This window comes from Primulina eburnea, chromosome 6 (genome assembly GCF_022965805.1).
Source record: "Primulina eburnea isolate SZY01 chromosome 6, ASM2296580v1, whole genome shotgun sequence".
In the NCBI taxonomy this organism is placed as follows: domain Eukaryota; kingdom Viridiplantae; phylum Streptophyta; class Magnoliopsida; order Lamiales; family Gesneriaceae; genus Primulina; species Primulina eburnea.
In genome coordinates, this window is record NC_133106.1 from 26,954,581 (window position 1) to 26,972,898 (window position 18,318).

At 35.9% G+C, this 18,318-nt stretch overlaps 3 protein-coding genes and 1 long non-coding RNA gene across 5 annotated transcripts; 3 read left to right on the forward strand and 1 right to left on the reverse strand.

Moving 5' to 3' along the window:
* Positions 1-1,306: 1,306 nt before the first annotated feature.
* On the forward strand, positions 1,307-3,431 carry LOC140834017 (tubulin beta-2 chain-like). Its single transcript, XM_073198590.1, has 3 exons — positions 1,307-1,850; positions 2,205-2,474; positions 2,709-3,431. Exons 1-3 carry the CDS (start codon positions 1,457-1,459, stop codon positions 3,377-3,379), a joined length of 1,335 nt encoding a protein of 444 aa, XP_073054691.1. The 5' UTR covers positions 1,307-1,456; the 3' UTR covers positions 3,380-3,431.
* Positions 3,432-4,071: 640 nt separating this feature from the next.
* On the forward strand, positions 4,072-13,911 carry LOC140834018 (uncharacterized). Of its 2 annotated transcripts, none has more exons than XM_073198592.1 (3): positions 4,072-4,432; positions 4,585-4,627; positions 5,988-11,077. In XM_073198592.1, the coding sequence occupies exons 1-3, from the start codon at positions 4,157-4,159 to the stop codon at positions 5,993-5,995; spliced, it is 327 nt and encodes a 108-aa protein (XP_073054693.1). In that variant the 5' UTR covers positions 4,072-4,156; the 3' UTR covers positions 5,996-11,077. The 2 variants fall into 2 exon arrangements, with proteins under 2 accessions (XP_073054693.1, XP_073054692.1); XM_073198591.1 differs by lacking the exon at positions 5,988-11,077 and adding an exon at positions 13,606-13,911 and having other exon boundaries at positions 4,074-4,432.
* Positions 11,983-13,703, reverse strand: LOC140834019 (uncharacterized). Its single transcript, XR_012118634.1, has 2 exons — positions 13,573-13,703; positions 11,983-13,444 (listed from the first exon to the last, which is right to left on the reverse strand). It is a non-coding gene; the product is annotated as an uncharacterized lncRNA (long non-coding RNA).
* Positions 13,912-14,505: 594 nt separating the features above from the next.
* LOC140833406 (uncharacterized) lies at positions 14,506-15,699 on the forward strand. Its single transcript, XM_073197752.1, has 3 exons — positions 14,506-14,724; positions 14,828-15,154; positions 15,466-15,699. The coding sequence occupies exons 1-3, from the start codon at positions 14,670-14,672 to the stop codon at positions 15,624-15,626; spliced, it is 543 nt and encodes a 180-aa protein (XP_073053853.1). The 5' UTR covers positions 14,506-14,669; the 3' UTR covers positions 15,627-15,699.
* Positions 15,700-18,318: the final 2,619 nt, after the last annotated feature.

The following is an 18,318-nucleotide window of genomic DNA, read 5'->3' on the forward strand; positions in this document are numbered from 1 at the left end:
AAGGCGTGATGTAGTAGCAGTTGAAGTCTCCGAATATCCATAAACATATCTTGTGTATTTAACTGTTTAACTATTGTTTTAAAACTGTTTTGATTAGTTCAATCTGTTATCAGTTCAGTTCTCACTATAACTGAACTGATATATGCAAGAATTGATCCCTCTTATATTAGTTAATCAATTTACAAAAGTTAAAAGACTTTTAAACTGATCAACTTTCTTAACGAATTATTAATTCAAGTATTTTCCGCTTGGTTTAAAACCAAACTCGATTTAATTAATCGGTGTTTACATTCTTAAAACACGAATTATTACAGCTCATTGAGAATATTGTGTTTGAAGCACCATCGCAGGTGTCAAAACCGATCCATCAACATATATGTCAACTTCCATAAAAATGTAAGAGACCCTCGTGATCTAATTATATTAAAATAAAGAGAGTAACACTCATGATATAACATAGACTAACTCGTGATATTATGAGTAAATCAAGTTTATTGTGAACTTAAGTCACAAATTTTGGAAAAGATATTATGTTATTAACGCATGATACATCAATTGCGATTTTGGTAGGAGCCCAAAAAATCATTTAGCATCGGTTCACTGTCTTATTTTTTCAAACAAGCATCGGTTTATTGTTGTACCGTGATTCCACCTGTTCAAATAATGTAAATATTAAGATAAATAAATAATTTTTAGAAAATTTATAATAAAAAATAGAAAAGAAATATATAGGTATAGAGAAAAAGTTGGGAGAAGTTGTTTATATCATCTACATTTAAAATTACATGACAAATATTTTGCAATAGTGGAATAAATTTTATTGTCAAATTTGATATATCAAATCAATCTTTTTGAGTTGATAGCTTATGATAATTATAAGATGCTAAAAATACACATAATATCCGCTTCTGATTATTTTATCAGTTTTTTTTAAAAATATATTGTAAAATGAATTTAAAAAATTAAAATTTATTTATTAATTAAAAATTATAGGGTTATGAATAATTTACTTCCAATTATTCCGAAAAAAAACTTTTATAAATTTATTTTAATTAAAAAAAGTTTCTGCATTCGATTAACCAGGTTCATCATTTAGAAACATATTTAAAATCAATAAAAATATTATTAAATTATTTCCACCAATAAGACTATATTTTAAAACAAAATTCCACCACTGATTTTATTACTAAATCTTAAATTAATTGACAGTCTGTCAAATCTAGCTGTTAGCAATGAACCTCGGACTCCGCCAATCGCATTCCCATCATTCAAATTTCAAAATTCAAACTTCAAACAATAGCCGTTGGTTCCTCCCCCCTCTCTCGCTCTACATATACGTTCATACAAACCACAAATACGTATTCAGATCTCTCTCCCACATCTTCCAATTTTCCTCTCTGTTCCCCTCCAATCCCTCTTCGCCTCTCTGTTTTTCTGCTCCCATTCTGCTGTGAAAATGCGTGAGATCCTTCACATCCAGGGTGGTCAGTGCGGCAACCAGATTGGGGCCAAGTTTTGGGAAGTTGTTTGCGCCGAGCATGGCATCGATTCGACGGGACATTACAAGGGAGATTCAGATCTACAGATAGAGAGGGTCAACGTGTACTACAATGAGGCCAGTTGCGGCAGGTTTGTCCCTCGTGCCGTGCTCATGGATCTGGAGCCGGGGACCATGGATAGCATTCGGTCGGGCACGTATGGCCAGATCTTCAGGCCAGATAATTTCGTGTTCGGGCAATCTGGGGCTGGGAACAACTGGGCTAAAGGGCATTATACCGAGGGTGCCGAGTTGATTGATTCGGTTCTTGATGTTGTCAGGAAAGAAGCGGAGAATTGCGATTGCTTGCAAGGTATTTGCGATTATGCCTTATCAGTTTTTCCCCTATTTCGTGTATATGTTTTTGTGATGTTCGTGTTATCAACGTTTCAGATCTAGGATATTTTTCCGTTTCTTTTATTGATTTTGGCGTCATATATCCTTTTGATTGTTATGAATAAATGCCTCTGTGCGTGCTCCAACAATTATCTTTTATTCATCAATCTTTCTTCATCGATAATATTTCATGAATGCATTTTTTTATGCAATGCACTAATATCTTGCTTGTTTTTGTACTCCCATTTCCGTAGTTTAAATTGCAAATGTTTGAAAAAGGGAAAAAACTAGCAATTATTTGATTCTCTTGTCTGTGGTGTTTTGAATGCAGGGTTCCAGGTCTGCCATTCATTGGGTGGAGGCACAGGTTCTGGAATGGGCACCCTTTTGATTTCAAAGATAAGGGAGGAGTATCCGGATAGGATGATGCTCACCTTTTCCGTGTTCCCATCTCCCAAGGTATCGGATACTGTTGTCGAACCTTACAACGCCACGTTATCGGTTCATCAGCTAGTCGAGAATGCAGATGAGTGCATGGTTCTTGATAATGAAGCCCTTTACGACATTTGCTTCAGAACTCTTAAACTGTCTACTCCTAGCTGTAAGTCTCCTATATCGATTGAATGATTGATAGATATTTCTCATGTAATTTGAAAGGTGAATATCGGTCAATTGATTGGGAGTATGCTTTTTGTGATGAACACATATATCAATTGATTTGCCAAGGCTCCTGTCATTTGTTTCATCACAAATTGACGAGTTAAAAGATTTCAATGTATGTGATAAAGTTATATCATTGTAATCATTTTGTGCTCTTTTTTTTGTGTCACAACAGTTGGTGATTTGAACCACTTGATATCCGCAACTATGTCCGGAGTCACCTGTTGCCTCAGGTTCCCTGGTCAGCTCAACTCTGACCTGCGTAAACTTGCTGTCAATCTCATCCCATTCCCACGTCTGCACTTCTTCATGGTGGGATTTGCTCCACTCACCTCCCGTGGCTCTCAACAATACCGGGCTCTCACCGTCCCTGAACTAACTCAACAAATGTGGGACTCCAAAAACATGATGTGTGCGGCAGATCCCCGTCATGGCCGATATTTGACTGCTTCGGCTATGTTCCGTGGAAAGATGAGCACAAAAGAAGTAGACGAGCAGATGCTGAATGTGCAGAACAAGAACTCATCCTACTTTGTCGAGTGGATCCCAAACAATGTGAAGTCAACAGTTTGTGACATCCCTCCAACCGGGCTTAAGATGGCCTCGACATTCATCGGGAACTCGACATCTATTCAAGAAATGTTCCGGAGAGTTAGTGAGCAGTTCACTGCCATGTTCAGGAGGAAAGCTTTCTTGCATTGGTACACAGGGGAGGGGATGGATGAAATGGAGTTCACCGAGGCAGAGAGCAACATGAACGATCTCGTATCCGAGTATCAACAATATCAGGATGCAACAGCTGATGAAGATGGGTATGAGGATGAAGAAGCTGAATACGAAGAATGATGTTGATATCGTATCCGAGTATCAATATTAGTGGTTGTAACCTCAACTACCAAATTTCTAGACAATTTTACATATATTGTTGAATTTGGAGGAGCTTTAATTAGTATTTCTTTAATATCAATTAATATTTGGCCCTCATATGGATCTCTATTTATGTTGAGTCGCCATTTTAGCGTACACAGGGAAACCAAACTGATTTCGTTTTACCATAATGGATCGATCCTTCACTATTTATGGTTATATAGAAAAATGTAAAAGACAAATCTAGTAAAGTTGATATAAAAATTAAATTTTCAATTATATAATTATAAATTTATATTCTTATAGTTGTTATTGATAAACCAATTTAATCGAATATCATTTATGTTCAACACAATATATTAATTAATTTACATTATTAGTTAGTTTACATTAATTTAAATACGCTTAAATGAAGTTTAAAGGTGCTTTTTAGAGAGTGAGTCTACGTGAGATCGTTTCACGGATTTTAATATGTGAGACGAGTCAATCCTACACATATTCACAATAAAAAGTAATACTCCTAGCATAAAAAATAATATTTTTCATAAATAATTCAAATAAGAGATCTGTTTCATAAATACGACGTACCCGTGAGACCGTCTACACAAGTTTGTGCCCTTTTTAAAACATTGCTTTAAGTTCAATTATCCAACAACGAAAAAGTTTTAACCTAAAAATCTTATAAACAAAAATGGGGCTGGAAAAAACACAAAACGAGAGAAAACAACTAGAGCTGAACATTTGGAGTAGACTGAAATGGCGATTGCTCTCAGAGGGTCCTCAGCACTAGAGAAGGCGTCGGCCCTTTGCAAATTCTCGTTTACCTTCCTCAGAAATTGGAGCATCGCCACCCCGGCAGGAAACGCCGCGGCGGAATCTGCTGGCTCCGCTTCCAAGAAACCGAAGCGCAGGAAGAAGAAAAACTTCTTCGAGGTGGCTCAGTTCTTGCCCAACTGGGGTGTTGGCTATCACATGGCCAAGACACATTGGACGAGCGTCTCTTACGAGATCACAAAAATCAATCTTTACAAAGTGAAGATTCTTCCTTTCGTTTGTTGTTAGTCAAATTTCAAATGCAAGTATTTTCATAAAGTCCCAAATTTGTCTGGATTTGGGCTTTTGTGTGGTGCATTTTGGATTATTTTTGTATTAAAGGTTGTTTAATGATTTTGGGTGTTTCACAGGACGGACGGCATGGAAAAGCTTGGGGGATCGCTCACAAAGATGGTGACCCCTTTTCCCCCTATCTTCGCTGTTATTATTAATATTATTATTTGGATATGTCGACTGTTAAGAATATGCTCTTATATTTATTTTACTTATTCATTTATTAACTAGCATCCAAGTCCAAAGGAACAGAATCGAGTTTATATGTAATGTAGAAACTAGAAAGGTGGAGCTTTATGGTTGCTCATAAATTCTGGAATGCATGAAATCAGTGTTCATTTCTTGTCTCGTGATTGAACTCAATATCTTAATTTCTTATTGGATCTCGTTACTGGGATGAGTTATTTTATCACTAAGTCCATTTACCAGATTCTGTCAGCCATAAGCTATGAAAAGTGTGTTGTTGTACTAAGGTTTTAAATATTTGATGCGTCTACGATGGTCAATAGAAGAAAACATGTCAAATTAGTTGGTTTTGTGTATTTGTTATTCTGATTATGTATCTGTTTGTTAACTGGTAAAAGTTCCATTAGGTGCAAGTGAGTGTTATCAGATGCTATCACCATTGCTACAATTTGATGAACCTGTGAAAAATGGAGACATGGTTTAAACATTATAAAAAATTCACATCAAACCTGTTTCATTTTACAGCCATGTTATCTCTACTTACCCTAATAATTTCATACGGTATTTGTGAATTGACTTGTGAATGTGATGGCATGATGCAATCAGCCAACATTGAAATGAGAAATGGTCTGTGATTCTATTTAACAGACTCTTTTTTAGTGATCCGATTATTGCTGGATGTGACTCATATGTGGATAATGCAATTGAGGTTTTAAGTTCTTTTTTAGCCTCGCATCGGTATCACTGATTGGAAGAATAAATAGTTTTGATTTGGAGTAGTGTGATATTTTCTCCCATGTCCCCTTTCTAATATTAATCAAACAAATTGATCTTCCTGTGTTTCGTTACATTGAGATCCTCTTACTTTTCAAGTTTCACCACAACCAAAGTTTTTTCAATGTCTAAAATGTATTTTCACCTCCCCATTTTTTTTTGGCTTTTTTTGTCACCAAGTTCACCCTGTCTTTTCCCAAATAGTGTTTCTAAATTTCATTAAATTGCATATCATTTTGCAGTTGTTTTATGGATGTATAATTACTCACTTATCCAGTGTTTTTTCTTTCATTTTACCTTTCTGCATTTTTTGATCCCTAATAATCTGTTGGCTTTTGCCATAGAATCATCATTTTTTATGTTTACATGATTAAGGGCTCTAAAATAAAGTATTTTCCATTCATTTATATTTCTGCAACGATCTTTTTTTGTTGACAACTGTAAAAGGCACTATGTTAGCTGCAAAATGTGCCAAAATGTAGATGATTATTTGTTTTTCTTCTCATAAAATTTCTTTCAGGATTCTAATGTTTAAACTCTCATAGATTGGGGTCTTGCACTACAAAATGCTTGCATTGAGGATTATGGCTACCCCAACCTGTAAATATGATCACACTGTTTTTAGTTTTGGCCAAAATTGAAATAATGAAGTAACTTAGTATCCTTAAATGTTGCTAATGTTCGACACTTTGCCTCTGAGATGACAATTGATGCACAGTTTGGTGGAAGATATTTTCTGAAATTCTTCTATGAAATGATGAATTGGGGGTTTCATACGGAAATAGATAAAGGATAAAAGAATATTAGATTCATTATAGATTTATTCTCTCCCATTTAATGTTATATTTGCCATTGAACTGCCGGCGCAGGCCATACAGTAACCTCTGCAATAATAGATATCTTGGTTCAATTGGTTTAAGTTATTTCTATAAGTCCCCTCATTTACACAAAATAGGGTAAGTGGATTTAGGAAAATAGTTATCTGTCACACCAAACGATGTTGGAGAGTTAAACCACGAATATGGTATGCAGAGAAGGATTCCTAGATGATTTATGGATGTAATCAAACCTGAAATGGAAATGTGTTAAGTATGTGGATATGTTTAGATGCCTATGTATTCAATTCCCATCTAGTTGTTATAAATGGAAACATGAACTTTGGTGCTCAAGCCTAAATAAGATAAAATGTAGGTTATTTTAAAGGTTCAGAAAATTATGCAGTACACAACGTACTGAACCGGAAGCACTGTTCTAAAAATCGGCTTAGGTGGCGGTAGGCAGCGGCCAATCGGCTAGAAATGGGCTAGTTGGCCAGCCAAGACCGCCTAGGCGGCCTAAGTGGTTAGGGCTTTTATTTTATACATTTTTTCTTTTTAATTTTTAATGTTTTTTTGTCTTTTAATTTAAAATAAAAATCAAATTTAAAAAAATGAAAGGTAATATTTCTATAAGTCCTAAACCGAAGTCCAACAAAACATGTGATTTGTTGGCTTGCCATAACACATCAAACTTCATCTTTATCTAGAGTGGGAAAAATTCACGAGAATGATTTTGCATCCGAAGAAGAGGAAAAACGCAATGATGATATTTAATTAATATAAACAATGATTTAATATCATAAAATAAAAAAATCATCATATTTTTTTATTAGCCATGTTCTCCCCACCTATATAAAAAAATATTTAATACCAAAAATGAAAATAAAATAAAAAATAATTTAAAGATATTGATATATAAAGTCAATAAATATTATAAAAATTAATTTTATAAAACCGCTAGGTGGCGTCTGGGCTAGACGGTAGGTAGCCGCCTGCCTACAGCTTTTTAGAACACTGACTGAAAGAAATATGGATTGATTTCTCAGTTATCAATCCATGAAAATTGTCCATATCTTACTCGGTTCAGTTTTATCAAAATACTTGCAGTGGAGACGTAAATGATACAAACACAATATATTCATAGAGTAAGCTTTAATTGCCAAAAGCACTAATATTGTTGAAACTAAAATAATGTTTTATGCCATAACCGGACAAAGATATCCGACCAAAAAGACTAATTCATTAGGAAGGAAAGTATCAAATATTTTTGTTGCACCATGATTTGTTTTTTTTTTAATGAAATTACTTTCATTAAATGAGGTAAAAAGATAGTACAAGTACAACTACACTGGACATCCCCAGAATGAATCAACCATAGATCTTTCTTAGCTAAACATTACCTACTACAAATCCTCGATGACATTTATCGCACTCGGAATGCAACGAAAGATTAAAAATATTTATCTTCTCATCGTCAAACATTGCCCTCGCATTATGATATATTGTGGCTGCAAGTGCCATGTACCTCATCTTGTTAATCATAGAATCACCACGGTAGACACCTCGGAAGGCTTTGAGAATTGCCGTCACCAATCCCATACATTTCTTCATACCCAACCAGTCTCGAACACCGTCCATACACTCTTTGAAACATTGCACCTGAAATAAATATGTGCACTGGACTCTGGTGCAGCATTACATAACACACAAGAATTATCTAAAACATAATCAAATCGATCCTGAGTGAGAAATTGTGTGTGTGCAAAGAGCCAGAGCGCAAACCGGTGTTTAAGGAGGATGAACGACTTTGATATTAGAGGTTTCCATGGCCACCTGCCCTCTTTGTGCACAAAGAAATCATACGCGTTCGTAAGACCCGCCTTGCCACTGAACCAACAATTGAGGCATGAAATAGCCACATCTAACGTGCCAAGTTCACGAATCAACACATCTCGAATACCAATAATCTATTTAATTAGTGTGATTCCTTTTTATGCCACCCCCAATGCCACACATCACCGAAGTGTTGTATAGGTGATTAGCCCATTTGATCCATGGACTATCCTTCTTCAAATGTATTTTCCAAAGTGTCTTGCAAATCAAAGCCCGTTCCAAGCACGTAGATTCTTCAAGCCCCATCCACCGTCCTCAATCGGTCTACATAATGAACTCCAAGCTATAGGAAGTCGTTTGCTAGGCCACACAAACTTCCTGCACATAACATAGATAACATCCAAAATGTTAGATGAGATATGGGGAATAGATAACCAAAAAGCCATCCACACCTTGAACCACTGATCTGATCAACTCAAGTTTCCCAGCATGTGATGATGAATGTCGAGGCCATGAGTTAAACTTGGCTGCAACTGCATCAACCAGAAGACTATAGTCTGACGATTTGAGCTTCTCGAAGCCAACGGAATTCCCGAGTAACGGAATGGAAGCTCTCATTGACAACAACCTGTAATCCGAAGTATAAGTCGTCGCGCATCCATATTCACGCTGGCCAAGTATATATTAGATTTTAACAAGTTCATTCGCAAGCCAGCCATATCCCCAAAATCATTCAAACATTTCATAACCAAAGACACTTTGCACATCACCACGAGAGAATAACAAGAAGCAAGGTTGTAAGTGGCGGGAGGCGGTGGCGGGGGGCGGTCGGTGACCGCCTACCGCCTCGGCGGTGCCCAGGCGGTGCCTAGGCGGTTGGATTTTTTTAAGTAATTTTTTCTAGATAATCATGCAATATTATCATTTTTATGTAAAATGTGCAATTAAATAATGTTTAAGCAAAAAATATAATATCATCTAGATAATGTGCAATTAATAAAGATTCATCATTATATTAATGTTATTATGCTAACGAAGTAATATATTTTTTTTACCAAAAAACTAATTTTAAATTTTCAAAATTTCAATCAATTATCCATCATTAGAACAAGTAGTAGACTAAACATAACTAATCTTCCAAATCATCTACATATGCACCTTCTACTACATCCATGATCCTCTCATCATCGGACTCAATCAACATTTTCTTCATTCTCCTCCTCCGATGTTTCTAAATATTCATTAAGTTCTCTAATGGGGATGTTCCTTGCACTCCTCCTTGGATGTAGCACTTCATCCACTCCAGAGGCCTCCACTACCATTCTCCAAATAAGACCTTTAAATAGTCTTAATATTTAAAATTAGTTGACTTTGACTTGGTTTTTAAAATTGTTGACTAAGTTTTAAAAATTGTTGACTATGTTTTTAAAATTGTTGACTACTGCCTCGCCCGCCTGCTCGCCGCCTCGACAGCCTGTTCGCCGCCTCGACCCCTCGACACCCCTCAACCCGCCGCCTCGACCCGCCTCGACACCCTTCAACCCGCCTCGACACCTGCCTCATGCATAGGCGGTGCGGTCGAGGGCCGCCTAGCACCGCCTCGGCACCGCCTCGACCGCCATTTAGAACACTGACAAGAAGTCATTTGCATATGCAATGTGCGTGATATGCAAATTTTGACACTTAGGGTGGAAACCAAATGACGTGGATCTAGACATGCGTTTCAATGATCGAGATAATACCTCAGGACAAAAAGTAAACTGAAATGGAGACAGGAGGTCACCTTGTCTAAGACCTCGCTTACCAACAAAGTATCCGTGCTATTGGCCACTGATAGCAATAGAGTAAGATGTCGTGGAGACAGTCCATTATCCAAGAAATGAATTTGGCAGGAAAGTTAAACAATGTAAAAACATCTTGCAGGAAGTCCCAGTCCACTGTGTCATAGGCTTTCGGAATATCCACTTTCAACGTGCACCGCGGGGAACCACGTTTGCGAGGATACTTCCGGAGTAGTTCTTGGGCTAGATGAATATTATCAACAATGGAACAACCTTGAATGAACGCTGCTTGTGCCTCATCAACTAACACTCTGACAACTCTCCTCCTCAACCTCTCAACCAAGACTTTAGAAATGATTTTGTAGAAGACCGTGCAACAAGAGATTGTTCTGAAATCATTAACAGAGGATGCATCCACAGACCTAGGCATCAATGCAATAATGGAGTGATTCCATTGTTTTAACATACACTCACTAACAAAGAATTCCTGAACTGCTGCAAAAAGATCATACCCTACTATATTCCAAGCAGATTTAAAGAAAAGGACCCAAATCCATCAGAACCTGGAGCTTTATCATTATCAATGTCAAACAATGTTCCATTAACTTCCTCCATAGTAACAGTATCTGTAAGTTGGTGCCAGTCGCATTCTGAAATGCGTGGGCCCTCGCTAATGATGTCAGTTTGTACACACTCCCTATCAACTTTGCATCCCAGGAGTCCCTTATTGAACTGAATAAACTGATCATTGATATCAGTCGAGTCAAATGTGGTAGTGCCATCTTGTTTCCGAATAGCAATCAAAGAGTTCCTCTTGGTATTACGCTTGATGAGGTCATGGAAGAAGTTAGAACATCTATCCCCTTGTTTCAGATAATTACACTTAGTCTTTTGTGCAATGAACGATCTCTCAGCTTCTAACAACAGTTCTGTAGACCTCCTGATCTCTTTATATCCATCAGCCATAATCCCATTAGATAACATCGACAATTGCAAAGATTCTACTCGCTTTCTTGTTGCCTCCGCTCGAACAGAGTTGCTGCTAAACTGCTTGCGATTCAAGGCTGAGAGTGGTCGTTTAATACGTTTGAACAATTGCTTCAGTCTATATTGCAAAGTCCCATGTCCATGAAACTACCAATTCTTCTCCGCTATAATCCAAAAAATCTTCACTAAGTGCCCACATGTTAAAGAATTTGAACGGCTTCTTATTCATAAGTCGGTTATCCAACAAGGATAGTAGGATACAATGATCAAAGTATGGTCTGAAGTACAACCAGGAGCAAGAAATTCTGCTACACCATTGAGGTTAGAATTCATCCATATGGGATTCACAAGAGCACAGTCTAGTTTACTTCGAACTCTTGGACTTATCCAAGTTTTGTAACAACCCAAAAACCGTAAATCCAACAAATCCAGCGAGGCGACACAATTCACAAAGTCCTGAACCTCGTAGTTTTTGATTGGCAGCCGACCCATTTTCTCATCTTGTCACAAAACATTGTTAAAATTCCCTAGGAGCAACCAAGGTAACTTACATTGCGCACCAAAATACTGCAAATCATCCCAAAACACTCGCCTTTGCACGATAGTGTCAAGTCCATATATAAATGATGCACATAAGATGACATTATTTCTTAAACATTCCACTCGAACGTGGATAGACTGCTCATTCATACTCAAAATATTTAGCCCAACTGTAATCTGATTCCAAATCAAAATAATACGACAGTTATTAGAAGACCAAGTCATGTGTTGAAGTGCTCTTTCATCAAACTTAGACTCAAGAATTCCAAAAACATCAATCTTATTGGTGCTCATAATTCCTTGGACACTCCGTTGCTTTAGGGGCTTGTGGAGGCCCCTAATGTTCCAACATGCAATCTTCATGGACACCCGGAGGCAATTTTGGGTTGCCGCCCCTTTCCTTCATTGCCAATGTGTCTGCTCCATCATCCGAGTGCCCCTCTAATCTATATTCAGTGTCACATGAATTTGAATCACCGAAGTCCTCAAGGAACTTGGATAGCTTTATGTCTTTTTGCTCTTCCCCCCTTCTATTTTCTTTTTCTTCGCTTTAGTCTTTTCTTATTTTTCTTATTCAGCACGTCAGTAAACAGCTCCTCATCAACACTGGTTTTTTGTGGCATCATCCCCAAGCCTCAATTACCTTCTTCCCTTTATCAATCTGTTTCTGTAAATCTTCAACTGAAATCTCTGGCTGCCCACAATCCTTTGATACATTCTCAGTAGCATCAACAGAATTCGATTTGGTGTGCTGTTCTTTTCCACAGCCTGCATTAATGTCCAACCAATTCACAGTATCAGGTCGAGAAGGTGCATGTCTGTGAGTACTAACCAATCTCGATCTGCCACTCGATCTATTCCGTCTCCAAACTACACTCTTTGATTGTAATCTGTTCCTTGGTGGATACATGATCGCCATTTGTTGAGTTGGGCCAGCAGGTGCTATCATGTCCCACCTTACGACAATCTCCGCAAAATTTGATGTCTTGTTCGTAAACAAACTTAACATACACTGTGCCAATGGGCAGCTCCACTTGAATCTCATGTACTCTTGTAGTAGCTACATTAATCTCTATCAACACTCGAGCAAATTTCACTCTTTTGCGGCCATGAGTGAGCAAGTCCATATGAATCAAGGTGCCATTTTAAGATGAGATGTTGCTAAGAATGAAGTGATTCCAACAATCCGGGGGTAATCCATGAATCTGTACCCAAGACGGAACTGAATTCAAATCTTCCTTCCTAAACCGAAAGCATCTTGGCATCTCTTTAAAGAACAAGTGATAGCCAAAAACCAAGTATGGTCCATCGCTAAGTATCAAATCCCTGACATTCGAGGGAGGAAAGGTAAAACAATCCAACCACTCTCATGTGTTTGGAACTTAATATCTTTCCCCCATCTTCGAACAAGCTCGAGTAAAGCACTTGTTGGTGGTCTTTCACTAATGACATAACCTAACTGGCAGAAACCATAGGTCTTCTCAATCAAATCAATATCATGATAGGTAAACTTCAGTCTATTTGTTCCAGGTGCAAAGAACTCCAGCCTATGATTCTCATTGGACATACGATTGTTCTTAAACAGATTCACAAATGGTACTCGAGGAAGTTTCCTAATGGAGGGAAGATTAGCATTATCCCGAGAACCTGTGGGGTAGCAGCAGCATCTGTCTTGGACCCAGATTCCAAATCCACTTTAGCTTGTGTGGGAAGAGTGTTACCAGATGTGGATGTCTAATCTTGCCGCATTATTTGAGAACGTAACGTTTATGTTGACATTGCTGTTTACTCATGCTTCTTAATGCAGTGTGTAATATAACACATACAATGTCAAAGTTGACTCAATAATATCCTTTTTCCATCTTGTCCCTTCTACTATCAGTTCTCTATTAGAGTACGAAGGTTAGGGCAAAGGCCTAGGAGTGAAGCCTAAACTTGAAAAACTGTCTATCAGGTGTTGAATCCATCCAAACTTGTCACTCCATGATTTGTTTCAGAGCCAATATGAAATATGTAAACTAGATGGTTTCCTCCTGTATATAAATTCCGTCACTAAAGTTACCATGCATTAGTTTTACGAAGAAACATTTTGTTTGTGAATTAATGAATAATAATCATTATTCAATCCTGTGGAATGAAAAATTACGACTTCTAGTTGTCTATATGGACTCAATTTCAGGCATACCTGCTGATGCTCCCAAGAAAATAAGTGGCGTCCACAAACGCTGTTGGAGATACATTGCGAAATCGAAGAAAACCGGAGAAAGTGCCTCAAACCCAGTTTTGCAAGCTGCCTAAGACTATTTTTTTAGTTTGGCCGAATCAGTTTCCATGGTGCTCTTCCTTTAGTACCCTTTCTCGGACAAAGATACAATAATGTATTAGTCTCAGTCAACAGTGTTTCTAGGATTTATAGTTTTTCTGACTTCTTTGGTTCAGTGTGACCGTTTGATTTGCTAGAATTTGAAAGATTTATTTGCCAACATCTATAACATGAAATTTTGGGCAATGGATCTGTATTCTACGTGTTCTTTGGATGGGCCACTTGGGGTTGCAATTTTTCTTTGTTTATAGGAGAAAAGATGTTGAATTATAATTTTTTTAATATCATAATTACAATAAAAGAAATTATGCTAATGCTATAAAGATAATGAAAATAAATCTTATCATACATTTTGAAATATTTTATTATTTACTTTGGTTGAGTATATTTGGGATATAATAAAATTTGTAGGGATAATTTGGCCTTTATAAAATATATATAAAAAATTAAGTTGGGATGACCCAAAGTATTTTTGAAACGGCTGTGATCTCGTTTAAAAAATTTCTGCCTTTCAAAGTTTATAAGATACATCTCTCTAAATAGAATTTAGAAAACCAAATTTACAATATTTTAAAAAAAATACAAGTAAATTTTATAAGTTTTTTATTTTTTGTTTAAAGAGAATTTATCGGTGAGGGTCACTTCTCAAAGACAAATAACTAAGAATCCCAAGTAATGAAATCAAATGTATTTTGTTCGAACAAAACAAGTTATCATTCTCACTAACAAGAAACGTATTTGATTTCATTGCGACACATTTCCTTCCCAAAGAATGCTCATAAATTGTCATTTTCCCAAGCTTTCTCACCTATATAAACAAACACCTTCTTCCATTTTCACTATACAACCAAATAAGCTCCTTTTCCCTGTAAATCAATCATATCTTCTCGGGCTGTTGAAAGCTAAACATCAGCACTAAAATGGCAAAAATGCTCGCTTTCGCCGTGTTCTTTCTCTTCCTTCAAGGAACTCTTGGTACTAATTCTCGTCCCTATGTTTCATTATACGGTTATTTTCTACGACAACATCGCGACATGATATTATGTATATAATTTCTGTAAATATTATGTGTGTGCAGGAGAACTAGTTTGCGAACAATTGCCGGTTGGAGAGTGCTCATTCTCAGTCGCCTTCTCAGGCTACCGTTGCTTGCTCGAGACATTCGAGTCAACTGATGGGGCTGTGGCATACCAATGCAAGACATCACAAGTGATGGCGAATAGAATGGATGAATACATAGAGAGCGACGAATGTGTGAGAGCGTGTGGAGTTGACAAATCCTCTGTCGGCATCTCATCAGATGCTCTCCTCGAGTCTCGTTTCACCACTCAGCTATGTTCCCAACAGTGTTACCAGAACTGCCCCAATATTGTTGATCTATACTACAATTTGGCTTTAGCAGAAGGTGAGAGTTGCTTTTATTTTAAATTTTATTTGAACTCTTTATTCATTTGAAACATCACATAAGTTTAAACCCTTCATTTATCTCAACTTCAAGATCCATGAAAAATAACTAGAAATACAAATGACGAAGATCTAAGAACCGGTGCATTAGACGAGAAAAAATTTGAAAATATTGAAGCATCATTCAAGAATTTGTTATGTAAACTTGTACTAATCCATGATATCATAACATGAATTGACACATACACCATCAGAAATTATATCGATAAATTCGGTTTATTACTAAAGATTACTTCTATGTTTCATCAACAGGAGTATTTTTACCAGATTTATGCAAGGCTCAACGGTTAAATACACGGCGTTCCATGTTCCAACTTCTGAGCTCTGGCGCAGCGGCAGCTGCATCCGCTCCCATTTCTTCTGCTTCAGCTCCGTCTCCATCTTCTGTTGACTGCGCACCGCCTCCGATGTGATCATAAAATTTCAGGATTCTTACATACATATATGTTTGTTTACTTATTCTTCTGTGACATTTCTATGTATATAATTTATATATAGTACATGAAATGCTGCGCGCCTTTGTAAAGATATACATTTAATGAGTATATATTATGTTTTAAAGACTCGTGTAATTTTTATTAATAAATTAATAAAAAAAACTTGGACAAGATTTCGAGTTTAAGGTCTAACTAAGGATAATAACTAGAACAAACTCTCCCAGTTTTTTTTTTTTTTTTTATCGACAAACAAATTTTGAAAATGAGCAACAATATTAACCATTTTCTAATTTTGTTGCAAGTTAAGGAAAAAATTATATTGATATAATTGTCTCTTTATTTGTTATCTTTATAGTCAAATTTCAATTTTAGTACAGTAAGTTGAATTGTTTTAAAATTTAAAGTTTATTTGACACAACTTATAAACTCTTGAAAACAACTTATAAACTCTTAAAATGTGTTCGATAATAATTTTTGCAAACAACTTATATAATAAGCAAGCAAATAAGTTGTTTTAAATCGTTAGAGTGAAATGGAAGCACCCTTTCTTTCAACCAAACAGATGATTGTTAGTGTCGGGAAATAGTTTGGAGGTTGAATAAACTCTTTAAGAAATAGTCGTTTTTAAAATTTGTTTTCAATCGTTTTTAGGTGGTTAAAACTTTTTCCGAACGGTTAGAAATATGAACCACTTAAAAAGTGTGGAAGGCGGTTCATAACTTCTATTGATAGCTACAACCGGTTGGCTATCTTGTTTAACAACAAAATGCAAGTACTTGCAGAAAGTAAAGACATAGGATTTTATGAATGGTCGGAGATAAAACTCCTACGTCACCCTTCTTCTTCTTCTTCAGGAAGGATTCCGCTCAAAGACTTTGGCTGTACAAACTATTGCAACAACCCAATCCAATCAGGACTTATCACACTGCTTGTTTTGAGACTCTTAGTGATCACTTTACAGTTCTGGATATTTATGAACCCTCGGTTCACCAGACCACACATTAAATCAAATAACAAAAGACTACTAATGTAAAGAAACAATATGTTTTGAGTAGCACGAAATTGATCATTAAATGATCAGATATATTTCTGATGAATGCGTGCTTGATGAGCGATGGAGTATGGAACTTTAAGTGCCTTCAAAATCTTCAAGTATGCAAGCTTAGTGATGAGGCAATAGCGCGGTTGAAAAGCTTGTATACCTTAATTGATCGATCTGCTTATGCATTCTTCAACTCTTCTTTTTATAAGCTATCATTCCAACGGTCGAAAAAAGATGTGTAACATAAATCTGTAGCATTGAAATTATGTGTCACTATCAGCTGCAAAGACATTTAATATTCTCTTTGCTTGTGCAACTTTAAATCTCATTCCTCTGAAGAGTTGCTACTCAATATCCTTTTGTAGTAACTGTTAGCTCCATCAGAACTTGTAGGATATTTGAGCAATCTTTCAAATCTGGGATAATGACATAAATGAAGCTCTTTATCGGGACTGGTGCAAGACCTAGTTGACTTAGCGATGCAAAACTATTGAATGTCCTGAGTCGGTCAGATAATGTTCTTCATTAAGAGTTCAATAAATAGCTCTTTAAATGAAGTGGTTGAAGTCGTTGACAGCCGGTTGGAAAACTCTTAATGGTTGAAACTCTTTAAAATGCTGAGATGTTGTAGGCAGTTGAGCTCCAAGCGGTTTGAAGTGTTCCTGTTATACAAGATAAATTACGGCTATTTCCTGAAACAGTTTAGTGATGTTTGTTTTTGTCGATCACTAAAATTTAAAGGTTATATCAATAATTTAACAATGATCCATAACGTTTTTTTTGAAAAGATCTTATTCAAACATTTGATTTATCCAAAATATCATTAAATATTTTCTTAAATCCACACTATATCCTTCACAAATTTTGATAAATTTTCACTAACAATTTTTTCAATATATAAAATGTACTTGAATAATAATATTAAAAAAAATTTAATTTAATTTTTCCAAAATATAGGCATTTTCTAAATTATAAATATAAAATAGTTTTATTCTTTTAATATAGCTTTAATGTGTATGATAAAGCCCTAAACTATTTTCACATACATATATCTATACTATTATCTATACTATACTATTATATATATATTATATTAAGTGTGAGGACCTTAGAATAACTACTTTTGAGGACACCAAAATATTTAATTCCATAATTACCCTTCTTACCATACTTAAAACCTTTTCAAATCACTCCATATTTTAAATAGAAAAAAATCAAAATAAAACTTCTCTTTTAAATCGAACAACTTTTCTAAATCGAAAATAATTTCGTGTTAATTATTTAGTATTATTTGATCAAATTAAAAATAATAATAGCACATGCAATGCATGTGCATCTTTTACTAGTGTTTATATATATGTGTGTCTAATATATATATATATATATATACATAAAACTACTGTTAGGATAATGTTTAAAGTTTATAGAGAGGTGAATAAACTCTTAAATTTTTTTTAAAAATATTTGTGCATGAGATGATTCTCAAACTGGACTCAACAATTGTTAACTGTAAAATCATTTTCTCGACAGTACAGATGCAGTTGAACGCCTTTTCAATGTATTTTGTAAAGTGGAGAAAATTTTGTCTAGATCTAGATCAAATAACAAAGCTTTTAGAAACATAAA

Excerpts from the sequence above, each read along its gene's own strand:
- LOC140834017 (XM_073198590.1), top strand. The coding sequence starts at position 1,457 with ATGCGTGAGATCCTTCACATCCAGGGTGGTCAGTGCGGCAACCAGATT. Across the intron at positions 1,851-2,204 it reads GAATTGCGATTGCTTGCAAG|GGTTCCAGGTCTGCCATTCA; the intron begins GTATTTGCGATT and ends TTTTGAATGCAG. Across the intron at positions 2,475-2,708 it reads TAAACTGTCTACTCCTAGCT|TTGGTGATTTGAACCACTTG; the intron begins GTAAGTCTCCTA and ends GTGTCACAACAG.
- LOC140834018 (XM_073198591.1), top strand. The coding sequence starts at position 4,157 with ATGGCGATTGCTCTCAGAGGGTCCTCAGCACTAGAGAAGGCGTCGGCC. Across the intron at positions 4,433-4,584 it reads CAAAAATCAATCTTTACAAA|GACGGACGGCATGGAAAAGC; the intron begins GTGAAGATTCTT and ends GGTGTTTCACAG. Across the intron at positions 4,628-13,605 it reads GGGGATCGCTCACAAAGATG|GCATACCTGCTGATGCTCCC; the intron begins GTGACCCCTTTT and ends ACTCAATTTCAG.
- LOC140833406 (XM_073197752.1), top strand. The coding sequence starts at position 14,670 with ATGGCAAAAATGCTCGCTTTCGCCGTGTTCTTTCTCTTCCTTCAAGGA. Across the intron at positions 14,725-14,827 it reads CTTCCTTCAAGGAACTCTTG|GAGAACTAGTTTGCGAACAA; the intron begins GTACTAATTCTC and ends ATGTGTGTGCAG. Across the intron at positions 15,155-15,465 it reads CAATTTGGCTTTAGCAGAAG|GAGTATTTTTACCAGATTTA; the intron begins GTGAGAGTTGCT and ends TTTCATCAACAG.